The sequence below is a fragment of the Tetrao urogallus genome (assembly GCF_951394365.1).
Source record: "Tetrao urogallus genome assembly, chromosome: 24".
In the NCBI taxonomy this organism is placed as follows: Eukaryota; Metazoa; Chordata; class Aves; order Galliformes; family Phasianidae; genus Tetrao; species Tetrao urogallus.
This window is the reverse complement of record NC_136837.1, coordinates 1,959,931-1,976,448: the sequence shown is the minus strand read 5'-3', so window position 1 is coordinate 1,976,448 and position 16,518 is coordinate 1,959,931. Positions and strand designations below refer to the sequence as shown.

The following is a 16,518-nucleotide window of genomic DNA, read 5'->3' as shown; positions in this document are numbered from 1 at the left end:
GTCAGGGCCGTGCTTGGGCTGAATTCAAGTTAAAAACTCTCCTGGACAATTGAGCTGGGAAAAGAAAGCTGCAGACACAGAAGGAGTGAGGAAGGAGCTGAAAAACAACCAGCACACAGGAGAGAACACTTCTATGGGAAGCAGCACTCTGTGTTCCTGTGCCCCCTGCCAGGTTGCCGAGCTCATGCCTTGTGCTGCCCTCTGTGCTGGGGCTGTGGGACGTAATGAGCTGCAGTGCTGCAAGTGCACTCAGAGCTGGAGCTAAACTGAAGGGTATGAGAGGGCTCAGCTCAGCCCGGAGCTCTGCAGTTTGGCTCTGGAGAGCAGTGGTGCAGCTCAGGACATGCAGGGTGGGAGTTGCTGCACAGAGCTCCTGATGGTGTCCATCCAGGTGTGCACAGCAACTCCTTGTGTGCATCCCTAGCTCTGCAGCTGCAGCCTCATAGCTATGACTCCCCAGCCTTGCCTTTAATTAAGCATCATCAGTGCTGCTCAGGGAGCTGGGGTGTAGCCAGCTCCTGGCCAGCATGAACCCAAAATTGTGCATACAAAGAGTGCTGCCGTTGTGCTCCGTGCTGAGATGCCTGACTTGGTGCTTCAGGGAAGCTTTAAAATCAAATTGCTCCTCCAATAGGCAGTGTAACATCTGCAGTGATCACAGAGAGGTTTCTGTGCCTGCTGGGCTCTTCTGGGGTCTCCTCCCCACTCTGGGGCTGGGCATGGGGCTGCCCACCACTGCAGAGCCCTGGGGAACCAGAACACTCTCTTCTTACATTCAGCAAAAACGGCGCAGTTCCAGGCTGTGCTAAAATAGCAGGAGTGCTAAAATAGCTTTCAAACAAATGGCACATCTCTTGGGCCAGGTGTGCACAAAGGTTGGTGATGCTGGAGCTGCATTGGAGCGTTCATTAGCACAGACAGCCAGTTCACATCCAGCCTCCCCTGTCTCTTTGTTTCTTTTTTTTGGGTAGAATTTTGCTGGCTGTAATTATTCAGCTCATGAGGACCTTTGCAAGGAGCACTCCCGACTTCCAGAGCTCGGCGCATCATTTGGCACAACAGAACTCCTCATTAGCACTGTGAGCACCGGGCTGTGCTCCAGCATCCCTGGCTGCAGGACCACCTCTGCAAGTGCAGGAGGAACCTCCAGGTTCACATCTGGGACTTCTTACCTTCTGCATCAGTGTTGAGGTCCCCGAGGCTGCATGTGAGGGACTGCTGCTAAGTCCACCCATGCTTTGTCCTGCACAGCTCCATGCTGGGGTTAACAAATGTGCTAAAGAATTAAAATTGTTGTGCAAAGGGCTGGGAGAGCAGCAACGTGGCGTGCAGGAGAGCCACGCTCACTTCTGGCACCGTGGCTGTGCTGAGAGCTGCCTGCAGAGAAGGTCGAGCCCCGCAGGTCCTGGGTGGGCAGAAAGCAGCTAACAGAACTTTAACAGAAAATATAACCAAATCCCAAACGGAAGAGAACAGAAAACACCGATATTTTCCATCAAAATGAAGTGCTTTGATGTGCCGCCACATCACTCACTCTTCATTTCACAGTGACATCCCAGGATGAGAAACTTTGTCAGACTGAACATCTGCAGTTGGTGTCTCACGGTGTTGGAGGCTGGCAACTGTCAAAATAGCAATTTCTGCAAAGCTGTGTTTTTCTATCCTAGGGGGACTTTGTGTGTGAGCATCGTGCATGTCTGCCAGCCTGTGCAGTCCCCTTGCAGAGCAGTTCCAGGCACCAGGCTGTGGGCACAGGATCTGCAGGGACAGATCCAGCAATGGGGCAGCATCACCTGCGCATCCACGCAGTCCCACTGCATGCATTGCTGTCCTGCCGTACCCATAGGGAATATCTTTGTGCCTCTGAATTGTTTTCTAGCATAAAACACATTCGTGTTGAGATCGTTTTCCTCTGGGAGAATATCAACATTTTTGGTGACATTTTCTGTTGGATTTTTTTCCCCCCAGCTCAGAAAATCAAAACGGAAAGCATCGCTTTCCATCAACATTTTGGAACGCAACGCTTTCTGTTCTGAAATGTCAGTTTGAAGCAGCCCGATTCATTTTGGAATGTTTCAGAGCAAGTAGTGCCCTTTACCTCCTCACATCACCTTGTTTATTGTTAAAAATGTCAGTGTTTTCTGTGCTGGCACACCGTGAGATGAGCACCTTTCGCTGCCCCAGCCTGGCCCAGAGCAGGATCCTCATTTAGAGGACTGCTGGACGTTGGAGCTCTCTCCTTCCAGCACTGTGCTGGGCAGCACTGTGGGGTGCAGGTGAGAGCCCTGGTGTCGTTCCTGCTCATCCCTGACCTCCATCAGTAATTTACAGGCTGGTACTGAAGCGCTGTGTGGATTTGCTCACCAGACCCCAGTGGGCACGGGGCTGGCCTCACCCCCGAGGAGGTGATGGGAGAGCGCATAACTGCACTTGGAAACACCTGGCAATGGATTGCTCGTGGTTTGCTCTGCCAGCAGCATGCCCACGGGGCTGTCTGTCTCCCCTTTCAGATGCTCTGATGTCTGCTGTGTGTGAAGCTCCCAACACCTGTGCTTGGCGGATGCACGGCTGTTAGCGGGAAGCCCCGGTAAGAGGTAAACTGTGCTCCTCTTTGCTGCTGTGGTTTCTTGCTGTCCTGCTGCAGATGAAGCCCAGGGGAGGCGGGTGCATCCCCACCGTGCCCCCACTGCCCTGGGGGAAGGCTTGACCCCATGGCTGCGTGCTTGGGACACCCCCAGCCCCTCTCCATCTGTGCTTCTCTCTTCTCGTTCTTGGCAGAATGAGTGAAAGGGACGTACAAAGCTTGAGCAGATGGGTTTTAGTGCTCACTCTCTGCCTTACCACACTATGGGGAAGACTGACGCTGGCCTCCACCCACCACAGAAGCCATTCAGGTAGGGAAGTGATGCTTCATGTCCCTGCGCCACCAGGGGCTCATGGCACGGTGTGACCTGGATGCACTCAGTGCCTCGGGGCTCTCAAAGACAGCAGGCAGCCAAGGGTTAATCTGAAAATACCGTGCGACAGCCTGACCCCACACCTAACCCCGTCCTATTTCTGTTTTTCCCTGGCAGTTAAAGCACTTCTAATCCTGTAATCCCAATCCTCATTGCTTAAAACTGAAGAGTATCTTCCCGAGGGGCTCTATCAGCCAGCTACTCAGGGCTACCTGCTTCCCCTTCCAACCTGGAGGGTGCAGGGGAAGGAACTCCTCCTCTACCACCTCAAGGATGGCCCTGGCTGCTGGGATCTGCTCTGGCTCCAAGCAAAGCCAAAACCACTGCCCCGAGGCATGGCCAGGCCCTGAGGTGACACAGCTGTGACTCAGTGAGTTGTGGAAGGTGCCCCACGCATGTGTGTGGGGTTGGGAGTTACATGCACAACTCTGACTCTGTATGCAAGAAGCACTGATACGTTCCTATGCTCACAGGCAGAGCTGGAGGTTCTCACTTGCAAAGATTTACTCACAGAGGACCAGAGCTGTGCTTCTTATTCAGGCAAATGCTGATCCACAGCAAAGAGGGCATAATGGGAGCACACGTTGAGAAGTCCAACCCTGCTCTGTGTCTCTGTGTTGTCGAGGTTTCTTGCAGCACATCCTTTATGGTTGCTGTAGGAGTTTTGCTGCTTGCACTGTTTCTTGCTTTCCCTGTTTTGTGGCGGTTCGTAGCATTCATTTTCCACTTGTCTGCCCCGTGCTTTTGCTTCATTGAGGGCATCTTTTAGTAAAGGTTATGCTGGGAATGCCCTTTTATAAGGTTGTGTTCTCAGTGGCGATGACATTTTCCCCTGGAAAGCCTGCAGTTATGCTGCTGCACACCGAAATGAGAGGGAGGTGTGGGCTGGGATTGCTGCACCTCTGCTGCTGACAGATGGCATACACAGAGGGACAGACACATGCCGTGCTTTTGCCTGTGCACTGCTTTCAGTCACCTACCAATGAAAAACTGCAGGAGGAAGGGTGCAATTGTGACAACACAGCACAGGATTTCATGACCTGTGAACTCGGGAATTTCATGAAAGGAAGGAACGTGCAGATCCTTTGTTGGCCTTCCAGGAACACAATGCATTTTAACATCTGGCTTTGGAGTACAGTCCAATTGCTCGTGTTCACTTCACACCTGGAGAATGCTGATGTCAAAGCAGAGCAGTGCATCCTGGTGTGTGCAGTTGGATTTAAGCAGCCACATGGACCCCGTGCAGAGATGGAGTCATCTGGGGATGGAGAAAGAGACTCCTCAGTGCAGAATGACCCACGTGCACCTTGCTATGTGAGCAGCTCTGGATGGAGCCCCAGCACCTTCTGATAAACGTGAGAGCCACAGTGCCATCTCTGCCATCACCCACAGCCACCTCTCAGCTGAGTGGGCACAGGAGGGAGACCTGGCCAGCTGAGCAGGACACACTGCCAGCAGTGGGGGTTTCCACAGCAGCACATTATCAGCAGTTCTCAACGCAATCCCTGGATTTGTTTTTCTTGCTCGTGAGCATCAGGTGCTGGGAGCTGGGTGAGCAGCTGTGTGCATGCACTCGTACAGAGGTGCTTCCTCTGTGCTGCAGAGAGGGACGGGATGAGCTGAGTTCTGATATGACAAGCTACTAAAAAGCTCCAGCCGGCGCGCAGTGATAACGAGCAATAAAAACAGAAGCACTTCTCTCCAAACCCCTTTTAAATAATGCATGCACCCGAGGCAGTAGTGATTTTAAGACGTGAATTATTCAAGCCGTGGTAGCAGTGGGGCTGTTGCTGGGTGGGCAGCGTGGTCCCCCCTGCCCTCCTGCCCTGGTCAGTGCTGCAGGTGTTGGCATTGCCTGTGGTTACACTGCACTTCAGTGCACGGAGATCTTAGGCTGAGCACACAGGGCATTGCCTGCTCCTCCTCAGGACAGAGCTGTCGTTTCAGGTTGTGCCATCAGCGGCCCCGTTCTGCCACTCGCTTAAAGGTCAGCCAGAGTAGGATGGTATTTTTGCTTTATTTTTTTACCCACAGGATTCAAAAGCCTCGTGCTTTCATGGCGCCTTTATGGTTCCATCAGATAAGAGTTTCTTAAAAGGGCTCTGCTGGAGGCAGCTGTGTGCCAGCAGTGCTGCAGCTATCCCAGGCTTGCAGGGTTTGCTGTGCTCACTCTCTGCTCTCCTCCAGCTTGCTGCAGCTACCCTGGGGCTCTGTGTGCCCCCCAGGTGCCCTCTTACAGCCAACCAAACCCCGGGATCCTTGCTTGTCCTGTGAAAATCCCATAAAAGCAAAGCGAGTCGTGGTCACGTTTGTCCTGTAATGATGCTTTCCTTTTCCCTTTCACCAAAGTGTTTAATTTCTGCATACAGAAACAGTGGAGGCTGTCATTAAAACTGAATTATGATGGCGTTTAAAAGGAAGGATTAAATTTATGGCCAGAGATGCTATTACAAAATACTTCCAGGATAGGTAATTGTGTAATTATTATGGGCAGAAATGAAAGCGATGGTTCATTAAAAGAAAATGACCGTGAAATAACAATAAATAACAGCAAGTAATGGCACAAGCTGCCTTTCCCATGCACGGATCTGTGTGCGCGTCACAGGAACGCAGCTCCTTTCTTCCCCTCTCCCCTCTCTGCCCAGCAGCTGCATGACTGCAGCCCATACCCAGCAAGGCAGTGATGCCAACACACAGCTCCGTGCCCGCTCCTCTGGTGCTCATTGAACGGGACCTGCAGGGATCAGTGGTGCTCAGGTCATGGGAATCAAGTCTATCCAGCCCTGTTTGGCTAATTTGTATTGTGCCTGCGTGGGCCGTTACCCAGTGAAATGCATTGATTTGCGATGCTAACCAGCTTCTGAACCCAGATCCCAGAGGTGATAAGCCAGCACATCAGTTTTCTTTCTGCCTTAATATTTTAATGGCACTGGGAGAGGGAGCAGCAGAGCAGCCGGGGTTCTTGCTGCTCACTGTGATGTTTCTGCAGGCTGGGAGCACTCTCCTGGCTCTCCCTCCTCCATCCCGAGGACGGTGCAGTGGGAGCACTGCATTGCACTGCAGGGCTGGGGGCCAGGATGGTGCTGCTGTGCTGGGAGCTGAAGGCAGAACGATGCAACATCCCCTCCTGCAGCAAAGCACACCTCTCATTATCAGCTCTGGTTAGCTATTGTGCTCATTTGTTTCTGCAAGGCTCTTGGCTTTGCTGTGGCAAAAGCTGTTCATTGTGCTCAGTGATGGATGTGAGAGCTTTCAGGGCTGGATGCCGGGGGGTCTGGAGCAGGACCAGTGCTTCCCATCAGCAGAGGGGTGGCCAGCAGGGACAGGGAGGTGATCGTCCCCCTCTGCTCTGTTCTTGTGAGGCCCCACCTGCAGTGCTGTGTCCAGGTCTGGAGCCCCCAGTACAAGAAAGACAGGGAGCTGTTGGAGAGGGTCCAGAGGAGCCACAGAGATGATCAGGGGGCTGCAGCACCTCCCTACAAGGACAGGCTGAGGGAGCTGGGCTTGTTCAGCCTGGAGAAAAGAAGGCTGCGAGGTGACCTCATTGCAGCCTGCAGTACCTAAAGGGAGCCTACAAACAGGAGGGGAATCAACTCTTGGAAAGGGTTGATAACAGCAGGACAAGGGGAAATGGTTTGAAATTGAGGGAGGGAAGATTGAGGTTGGATGTCAGGGGGAAATTCTTTGCTACGAGAGTGGTGAGGTGCTGGAACAGCTGCCCAGAGAGCTGTGGATGCCCCGTGCATCCCTGGAGGTGTTCAAGGCCAGGTTGGATGGGGCCCGTGCTGAGCTTCCTTCTGTCCCCACATCACACAGCTCCTTCTCTCCTGCAGCACACGTGGAGCCCGGCACCTGCGAGGTCATCGCAGCACACAGGTGCTGCAATAAGAACAAGATAGAGGAGCGCTCCCAGACTGTGAAGTGCTCCTGTTTCCCAGGGCAGGTGGCAGGCACCACACGGGCAGCCCCCTCCTGTGTGGATGGTGAGTATCTGTGGGGCAGGGGAGCTGTGCTGGGGATGCCCTGTGGTCACTGCCCCCACCCCAGAGCTTCCCAGCATTGGTCCCTGTGTGCCTGCAGCCGGGGCAGGGACGTGACTCCGGCCACGCAGTGCCATCACCGGTGCACTTAGGAGCACAAAGCACAGCTCAGCCTATATATATTTCATCGATTGACGTCACATGCCATTACCATAGGGCCACCAGGAGCAGCTGGGAGCCTCTGCCGGTGCATTATTGATTCTCATCCTGCAGTGCATTTGTGCACAGTGCCAGGAAATACCCAGGTTAATTCTCAAGCTGTCTCACACAGCTTTTGTGCCGTCCTTCCCAAGGATAAGGAAGCCCCCTCTAATTATCCACACCGTTGGCGTTGGTTACTCACAAAGCTGGGCAGCACAGAACAGTTGCTCTCCGTCAGCAATGGGGCCCAGAGCAGAGATGCCTCCCCTGCCCTACAGGGATGGGGCTGATGATGGGGGCAATGATAGGCGATGGGATGCTTTGGGGGCACTGGGAGCAGCGGGTCCCTTCCTCTCACTGAACGGCTGCTCTCCCCCAGCCTCCATCGTGCTGCAGAAGTGGTGGTGCCAGATGGAGCCCTGCCTCGCTGGGGAGGAGTGCAAGGTGCTGCCCGACCTCTCAGGCTGGAGTTGCAGCAGTGGCAACAAAGTGAAGACCACCAAGGTACGTCAGCCCCGAGCCCCCTCCACCCCCCACCTGGGGCCACCAGTGGCAGAGCACCGCATGATTGTTATTTTCATGGCTTGCTGAACGCCCCAAAGAACAAGGTGTAATTAAAATTTTATCAAACACATTAGTAATTACATATATGTCACGGTTAATCAGTTGCATAATTTTGCAATCATTGTTCATGCAGTCGAGGGTAATTATTCCTTGTGCTGGAGCTCTTCTCACCCCGCATCCCCTGCCGTAAAATTATTGTATTAAAGAAATGCTGGGGGGGGATTTTTTCTTTTTCATTATTGCCATTATTTCGGATCACCAAAAGGACTTTCCTGCTCAAGTGTGTGTGTGGATGTCTGAGAAGGTCTCTTTGCTCTGGGCACCCGTCCCTACCTTTAGCTCTTGGTGTGCATTACTTGGTTCCCTACCCCCAACTGAGCCCTCAGCCTCCCAGTGCAGACAGACCCCAGAGGGAGGTCACAAATAACCCTGGAACAACCGCCCTGCGGGATGCAAGGAGCAGGTTATGTCTGCATCTGCTGGGTGCTCATCATCTCCTCTCCTGCAGGTCACCCGGTAGCTCCTGCAGCCTGGAGTCAACCCTGATGACATCGCAGTGCTGGGTGGGATGGGATGGTGCCAGCACTGCTGCAATGCCTCACAGCTCCACAGCCCCGTGATGCACCCTGCAGCCAAGAAACGGGCTCGTTTTCCCATCCTCTGAAATAAAATGCTCCGATTGTTGACAGTTATGGAGACAGACAGACAGCAGAGCTTTATTCCCAGCTAAAACAGCGAAGGTCAGTGCTGTGGGAGTTGCACAGATAGCCTTGCTGCCTCCCTCTCCCTGACCTGGAAGCAGACCCAGCTCAGCGCTGCCCGCAGTGGCGGTACCGGGGCGGTCCAACACCTCCTCGGGCTCCGGAGATGGCAAAACATTTCCACAGAGCACACTGTTGGTTCTTCCTTCCTGTGTAATTGCATTAACGAGGCGGCGAGTTTAATGCCTGTTCCTGCAGAGCCAGTCCCAGGCACCACATTGCAGCTCGTGTTTGCATCGAATTTCAGAATAAAGAGGAGGATTCCAGTGCTGGACACGTGCAGGCTCTGCAGCCCTGGGCTGAATGTGGCATTAAGGAAACAGGCACCGTGCCCCCAAATGTGCTCTGTCCCCTCTCTGCAGCTGGAGGGGAGGTGGGGGCCCACGGACCCGGCGTGGAGGTGCTCCCGTTCTGGGGTATGCAATGCTGCTGCAGACTGATGTACATAGCAGACTGTGAAATATTAAATCCAATTTAATCTCTGCAGAAGATCTCTTCATTGCGAAGCTGAGGGGCAGTGCTGGTGATGGGGCTGAGGGACCCTCACAGGCTCCGATGCTCACAACTGATTTTTAGTGCCATCGGACCACAGGGAGAGACATTTCTGCATCGGTTCCCCTACACATGAAATTGCTTTGCTGATTTGTTGAGTCCTTTGTGGTTTGAAGCATGCAGGATTTGGGCTTTCCATCAGTTCCTTTAATGGGAGGTGTTCTGAAGGAGAGCGGGGGTTTTAATTCAGGGAAGGCTGATTTACACTTCAAGGGCAAGCAGAGGATCCCTCAGGTTGTGGTCTGCATCCCGTTGTCCAGCAGAGGTTTGCATACAGGACACACCATGGTTTGGGGGAGCAAATATCCCCTCTGTGTGCCTGTGTGCTGAGCACTGATTCCCTGCATTGCTTGCCTCCTCCATGGGAGGATCCACAGGGGGGCCATTGGCTCCTCCTGGCAGTGATGCTGCACCTCCTGCTCTCAGGGGGGGTCCAGGAGCTGCAATGTGGCCCCATCCCCACTGGGCATGGTCCCTTCAAAAGGCACAGCCCCTGGGGGCTGTCACAGTTCAGATGCTTCCATGTCATCTCCTGGGTATTGTAATTACACCTCGTTCAATTAGTCTTTGGGGGAGGAGGGAAGAGAGAAAAAAAAAAAACCCTTTGTATTAAGGTTTGGTGGAGAATTATTAGAGAGCGAATTAAAAGACAAGGATTCCATTTTACTTCACAATAACAAAGGCCTAATGGATAAAATATCCAAAAATTACGAGCTGATTAAATTTAGAGCTGTGCTAGGTGGTGAAATGAAAGGTAAAATGAGACTCTTTGAGAAGCGACGACGTGCGGTACGAGGGGGTGTATTATCTGAGAAGTAAGATGGAAACATAATTAACCATCCGGCGTTACGCTGAGAGATGGAAAATTGAAATGGGAGACAAAATTAGGTGAAATTGCAGAGCAGACTCATTTATTTCCGTGGTATAAATCAGCATTACCTGTCAGCAGGGCTGAGCTGCTCGGGGCGATGCTGCCGGCGCAGAGCGCAGCCGGGTGGCACTGCAGGGTGGGCTGCCCCACCGGGCATCGCCTGCAGCTCGGATGGGGGAAACCCATCCCGGTGGGCGCTGCTCTGCCCCAGCCTGGCTCTGATCCCTGAGTTTTGCTCCTCCCACTGCTGCACGCCCTCCTGCTGTGATCCCTCACGGTGATGAGCGCCGCAGCCCGGGTTAGAGCAGGAGGGACATTTTTGGTTTAGCGGCTTTAAATTTCTGCCTTTCAGGCTTAATTGGATTTCTTTCCCCTGTAGCAGGATAAGAGAAGTAACCCCTGCCACCTTCGCCCTGCTGCTGTCACTCGGTTTGCTCCTGTCAGCCCGTTTGGTTTAGCGCTGCTTTGACGATGAGCAAGGAAAAGGTTTGTTCTTCCAGAAGCCACAAGGGGAAGGTGCACCGTGCAGCTGCAGTGCCCCATTTAGGAACACGGAGCATCACTGGGGCAGGAGCAGCGGGACGGCTGGGCCGTGCATGAGGAGCTGAGCTGGGGGTCGCGGCCAAAGCTGCTGCCCCATGTTTGTTCCAGGCAGCAAAGCAGCGCTGCAGGATCACGCAGCCTGGTGTTTTATGAAGCGTGCATTTGTGGGGATGTTCTAAGGAAGGGAATCAGTTATTCACTTGGGTGTTTCTGAGCTATAAAAGCAGAAGCGGGGTGCCACCCACTGCTCCAGCCCTGCCGACCCTTTCCTTTGCTTTCCTCTCTGCCCATCTCGCAGTTGAAGGCGGTGGGGATGGGGCACAGCCCGCTCTGCACGCGCTATTTACCGACCAAATCAGGGATTAAAAGAGATTTTCATTTTTATAAAGTGATTTCTAACCTTGTTTTCCTGCTGGCACTGTTGGCATTGTGCAAAGCAATGAGGGAGATTGCAATTTAATTTGTGCCTTTCCCAGCTTGTCGTTAATCTCCCGACTTACTGCCGGTATTTGATTTCTGTAGCATTACTTCATGATAAAGGGATTATCCTGGACCATAGGTCTCCTCTTTGATGCTCATCTGTTGGGGATTACTGAGAAATTCTGTAGTTAGTTAATGGGTCAAATAGGCACTGTCCCTTCCAGCCCTGAGCGCAGGGATGGGGTGCTGCCCGCTCTTCCAAAATGGGAAAACAGGAATAAATTATTTAAATGGGCAGAAGATAATTAGCACTAATCAATCTGGATTCTGCCCAGGCTATATAGCATTAATCTTACTAATTATTTAATATCGCTAACGCAGTTTGCAGTGACTTCAACAGTTCAGTGAATTCGGCGTTGAGTAATAGATGTAAAGTGATTGATTCTGAGTTGAAAGGCCCCTTGGGGCTGTAGATCTGACCATTTAATTAATCAAATTATCACTTTCAGGCCTTTCGAGGAGTAGCGGCGCAGTCTTGCAGGGGGACTTTTTTCCTTGCACGGATGGTTATTCTCAGATTGCAGGAGGGAGCATTGTGTCAAGAACATGAAGGGAGAAGTTGGAGCACATTGGCAGTGTGAGTGATGAGTTCTGAGGGGACGGGGTGTGCAGCCTGGGCAGCCTGGGCTGCTATGAAACGTGGAGGTTGGTGGCCCTGCCTGTGGCAGGGGGTTGGAGATTCATGATCCTTCAGGTCTCTTCCAACCCGGGCCATCCTGTGAGTGCTGACATCGCAGCACAGTTCTGACCCAGGGGAAGGCTGAGCTCACACTGTGGCCCACAGTGACCCACAGCATTGGGGCTGTGCAGCCGAGGTCGGGCAGCCTGAGAAGTGGGAAGGCGGGGATGCATTATGGAGTAATTACTTACTCATCTCCTGGTGGTTATTGAGCACAGCCCTGGCTTTGATGAATCGCTGCTCAATTTCTGTGACGGATGTGCAGTTGGAGCAGTGCCCCGAGGCTGCTGTCAGGAGGGGCTGCGAGGTGCTGAGCGGTGAGCAGCAGTGGTGCTGAGTAGGAACTGATGGCATTTGCTTGGGATTGGCCTGGGATTCGTTCAGTAGTTCTACATTTTCTTCTAAAGAGCTCTGGGTTGAGCACTGGAGCCCCTGTCTGCAGCACGCAGCTGTTGGCCGTGTGCAGGTAAGGAGAGCTTTGGTGAGGCTGGTAATGGATTCACAGTAAGGAAACAAACTGAAAGCAGTGGTCGATTCCAGAGCAGGATTCTCTGGAGCTCACCCAGCCCTACCGTGTCCTGGCAGCAGCAGGAGCAGGGAGAGAAAGGGGAGCAGAAACCTTCCTGCTGTGATGTCGGGAGGAGCCGTGGGACTTGGAGTCAGCTTTCCTCCTCCGTTCATCTGTATTTGTGTTTGGAGAGATCGGATTGCAGTTTACAGATGTAAACGCATCTCCCATGACGTCTTCCTCACCTCCCAGGAATACACAGCAAGAGCTGTGAGTTGTGCACAGTGAGAAAACACACAGCACTGCTCCATGCCCCTCTGCAATGGCAGTGACAGCAGCAGTGACAGCAGGGCTGCAGGCAGCAGGTAGGGATGCTGCTGCCCCTGTGACCCAGGGAAGCTCCTCACCAGGAGCTCAATGCACTGCACTCCCCACCTGCAGGGATATCATCTCTCTTATTAGTGTTTGCCATCACACAGTTTAATCAGGGTCACTCAGCGGGGCTGTAAATGACATCTTAATTAATGGCCCTGATACATGCCAGCGCCCAGCAGCCCCGCAGCGCTGCCGGCTGCATGCTGCTCCCCAGTGCAGCCTTAAATCAGCACTGAGGCTGTGATCTGTGTGTCCAGCTGGGTGAATCAGTGCCTGCTCTCCCAAAAGAGCACACCAGGTGGACATCCCAGCAGTCAGAGCACAGCACGGGGCATCTGATGTGGCAACGTGCCGCTGTGTGCCCACATCCATCCATCACCTGACTGACGGCTCAGCTCTGTGACTTATTCCAAAGTCAGTCATAGTTCAGAGCCAACCCATAACTCAGCACATCACGTCTTCGTCAGTGACACCGAGCTGGGATAACTCAGGGGTAACTTCAGAATTAATTGTGTTACTGATGAAGTTACTGACATGACTTATAAATTGCCCTACGGCCAATAAATCAGAGAGACACCTGAGAGATCCATCATATTTCTTTCGGTCAGAAACTTCATATGCCCTATAAATCAGATATCTGAACAGCTCATTGCACATCAAACCCATGCTTAGAAAACAGCTTTTGGGGAGAAGATACAGAAGATATACTTATGGGATGTCTGTCTCAAGCTGCTTAGTGGGGCTAAAGAAAACATGAGATGGGTGAGGGGCAGTGCTGAGCATGCTGGGCTGATCGGCCCCTGCTCTGAAACAGCAACAGGTACAGCTTCCTGATGACAGTCAATGCATCCAGAGGAGAATTGGGTTTTATTTGATGTGCAGTTCACTTAGGGCCTGACACATCTATTCAGATTTATTAAAGCAGTTCTCGTGCGTTGAGCTGGCGCTGATGGATTCCTTGCAATGCATTTTAGGGGGATTTTAAAGTCACAGTGAGGGAAACGTTTTCTGTATCTCACATCGAAACTGCTGTAACTGCGGTGTGTTCTTATCAGCAGGACTCCCTCTGGATTACAGAACCACTCTGTTTTTGTCCTGTATAAAATGCATGGAGGAGTATTGGGGGCATTTTTAAAGATGCGGAGTTTTAATGAGTCTGTGGGCAATTTACCATAAATCACACATGGAAATGTAAAATCTAATCAACTAGTTGCATCAGCAGAGCCATATGGGCAGGAGTTTCACTCCTGCAAAACCCAGCAAATCCAATGAATACATGGGAGATGATTTGAATACATCAAGGAGACTTTTAAAGAACTTCCCCGAGAGCACAGCCTGCACAGAGCTGCACCACCAGCAGAGTGGGAGAGGTGCCAGCAAACATTGACATTAGAGGCCTGATGGAAAAACAAGGGGGGAAATAAGAGGGAAAAAGGCTTTGGGTTGATGATCTGCTGCTGCTGGAGCTCTTTGCAGCCGTGAAGGATCAGCAGAGGGGGAAATGATGCTGCCACCTGAACCCAGCGGTGTGCCAGGGCTGCCATGGGGACATGAGGATCTGGTGCTCAACAGAATGCACATCTCCATGCTGCTGCTGCTCTGGGCACTGCTCCGTGAACCCCAAGCACTGGTAGCAGCAGGGCTTCAGCTAAGGATGCTCACCTAGGCAGAAATGAGCCCGAGTGATAACTCCTAAAAACAGAGGTGCTGAGACTCGGTGGTGATGCTGCTCAGTTTCTATGGGAACAGGCTGAGCTGATGAGAGAACCTCGTGTGGAAGAGGCAGGAAAAGAACCGAACGGTGCTGCTGATGTGGGGATTAATTGGTGTGAGTCAGGCTGTGCCTTTATGTAACCTGCAGCCGCCCCAAAGCCACCTCTTGTATGGATGTAAGGAGACGTTGGCAGCAGAACAATCTAATCACTTGTAGCAGCAATTGAGCCCCTGCCTTAAAAGAAAGGAGTGATTTATTTGTGTCTGTTGGTCTCTGTATCAATGCCCCGGCAGTGCCATCGAGCTGCCAGCCCTGCTGCCATCCCAGCTCCCAGCTCCCAGACCCAACCATCCCTGATGCCATCCCAGCTCCCAGCCCCATCCCCATCCCCACTGCCATCCCTGATGCCATCCCAGCTCCCAGCCCCATCCCCATCCCCACTGCCATCCCTGATGCCATCCCAGCTCCCAGCCCCATTACCATCCCAGCTCCCAGCCCTGTTTCCATCCCCGCTGCCATCTCTGCTTCCATCCCCACACCCCAGGCTGTGGGCTCTGAGCAAAGCACGCAGGAGAGGCTGCGGCAGGTGTGGGCTCTGAGCTCCCCTCCCCTGTTTGGAAATAATAAGCACAGCTGTGGTGTCATTGTGAAACAAAAACTCATCTGGAAACCAAAATTAGACCCAAAGCTGAAAGATAAACTCTGCTGTAAGCACTTGTAAGAAAGAGTTTAAGAAAAGGATTAAAAGGGATTTGCTGGGTCCCTGGGGCAGAGGGGGCTCTGTCAGGCTGATTTCCAGCACTGTGCTCTGCCCAATGGCTGTGGGGAGCAAAGCTGGGGGGCAGCAGGGAGAGGGAAGGATGCTTCTGGTGATTTGAGATCAGGAAAGCAAAGCAAGCAGAACAAAGTGCTTGTGACTTTAATCTAAAACGCCTTTATGTTCTTGGGGAGCGCAGCTCGTGTTCCAGAGTTTGTGTCAGAATAAAACCACCACGAATGTTGCTGGGAATTTCCAGGATTGACATCACAGGGGTCACAGGCAGGAGAACGCTGCAGGCAGGGCTGCATGAGCTGGTTAGCAATTATGTTAATGCTGGTAATTAAATTCATTTATTGGAAGCCATGGGAGCACCGCTGCCACGAGCACTGCCAGCACTGCGCTGTGCCCATCTCCATCCCGAGCAGCACAGCACAGCCCTGGGATGGCACAGCACTGCTTGGGAGTTACATTGCATTCAGAACAACTGTAGCCTGAGCAAAATTACACTGAGAGAATGCAAATGAGCTGCAGTTCCTTTTCGTTTTCCCCTCCAGCTGCAGTCATTCTGTTGCTGGTGGACTTATGCAGTTGGGCTGCACATTTTAATTGTCGTTTACGCGCATGCACTGTCACATCCAGGGACTAAAAATGTATTTCTGTATTGCATCCTAATCTGAACCACAGCAGAAAAACAGACAGGATGTGTGGTTTGGTTCCAGCTCCATTTTGATCTGCCCTTAGAGTGGCTGAGGGGAGAGGACTGCACATATTTGAGGTGCCTCACTGCCTTTCTTTCCCTTCCCTTTCCCCTCCCTCTTCCCCTTCCCCTTCCCTTTCCTTTCCCCGTCTTCTTTCTCTTCTCCTTCTCCTTCTCCTTCTCCTTCTCCTTCTCCTTCTCCTTCTCCTTCTCCTTCTCCTTCTCCTTCTCCTTCTCCTTCTCCTTCTCCTTCTCCTTCTCCTTCTCCTTCTCCTTCTCCTTCTCCTTCTCCTTCTCCTTCTCCTTCTCCTTCTCCTTCTTCTCCTTCTCATCACTCTCCTTCTCTTTCCTCTTCCCCTTCCCTTTCCCTTTCCCTTCCTCTCCCTTTCCCTTTTCCTTTTCCTTCCCATTCTTCTTCTCTTTCCACTTTCCCTTCCTTTTCCATTTCCTTTTCGCCCTCCCCTTCCCTTTCCCCTTTCTCTCCTTTTTCCCTTTCCCTTTCCCTTTCCCTTTCCCTTTTCCTTTTCCCTTTCCCTTTCTTCTTCCCCTTCCCCTTTCTTTTTCCCTTCCCTTTTTCTTTTCCTTCTTACACTCCTTCCCTTTCCACTTTCCCTTCCTATTCCTTTTCCTTTCCTCTTCCCCTTCCTTTTTCCTTTTTCTTCCTATTTTCCTTCTCTTTCCACTTCCCCTTCCCTTTCCATTATTCCTTCCCCTTCCCTTCCTCTTCCACTTCCCTTTTCCTTCCTGTTACCCATCCCTTTCCCCTTCCTCCCCCTTTCGCTTTCCCCCCCTTACCCCTTCCTCCCCCTTTCCCCTCCTCCTTCCTCTTCCCTTTCTCCTTTCTCTTTCCCCTTTCCCTTTTCCCTTTTCCCTTTT

At 52.3% G+C, this 16,518-nt stretch overlaps 1 protein-coding gene across 1 annotated transcript; it reads left to right on the top strand.

Annotated features, from left to right (window-relative positions):
* Nucleotides 1–2,779: 2,779 nt before the first annotated feature.
* TAFA3 (TAFA chemokine like family member 3) lies at nt 2,780–8,222 on the top strand (the record flags this gene model as incomplete). The annotated part of the gene is made up of 4 exons (XM_079546450.1): nt 2,780–2,894; nt 6,791–6,940; nt 7,518–7,642; nt 8,211–8,222. 4 exons carry the CDS (start codon nt 2,780–2,782, stop codon nt 8,220–8,222), a joined length of 402 nt encoding a protein of 133 aa, XP_079402576.1.
* Between the last annotated feature and the right edge of the window lie 8,296 nt (nt 8,223–16,518).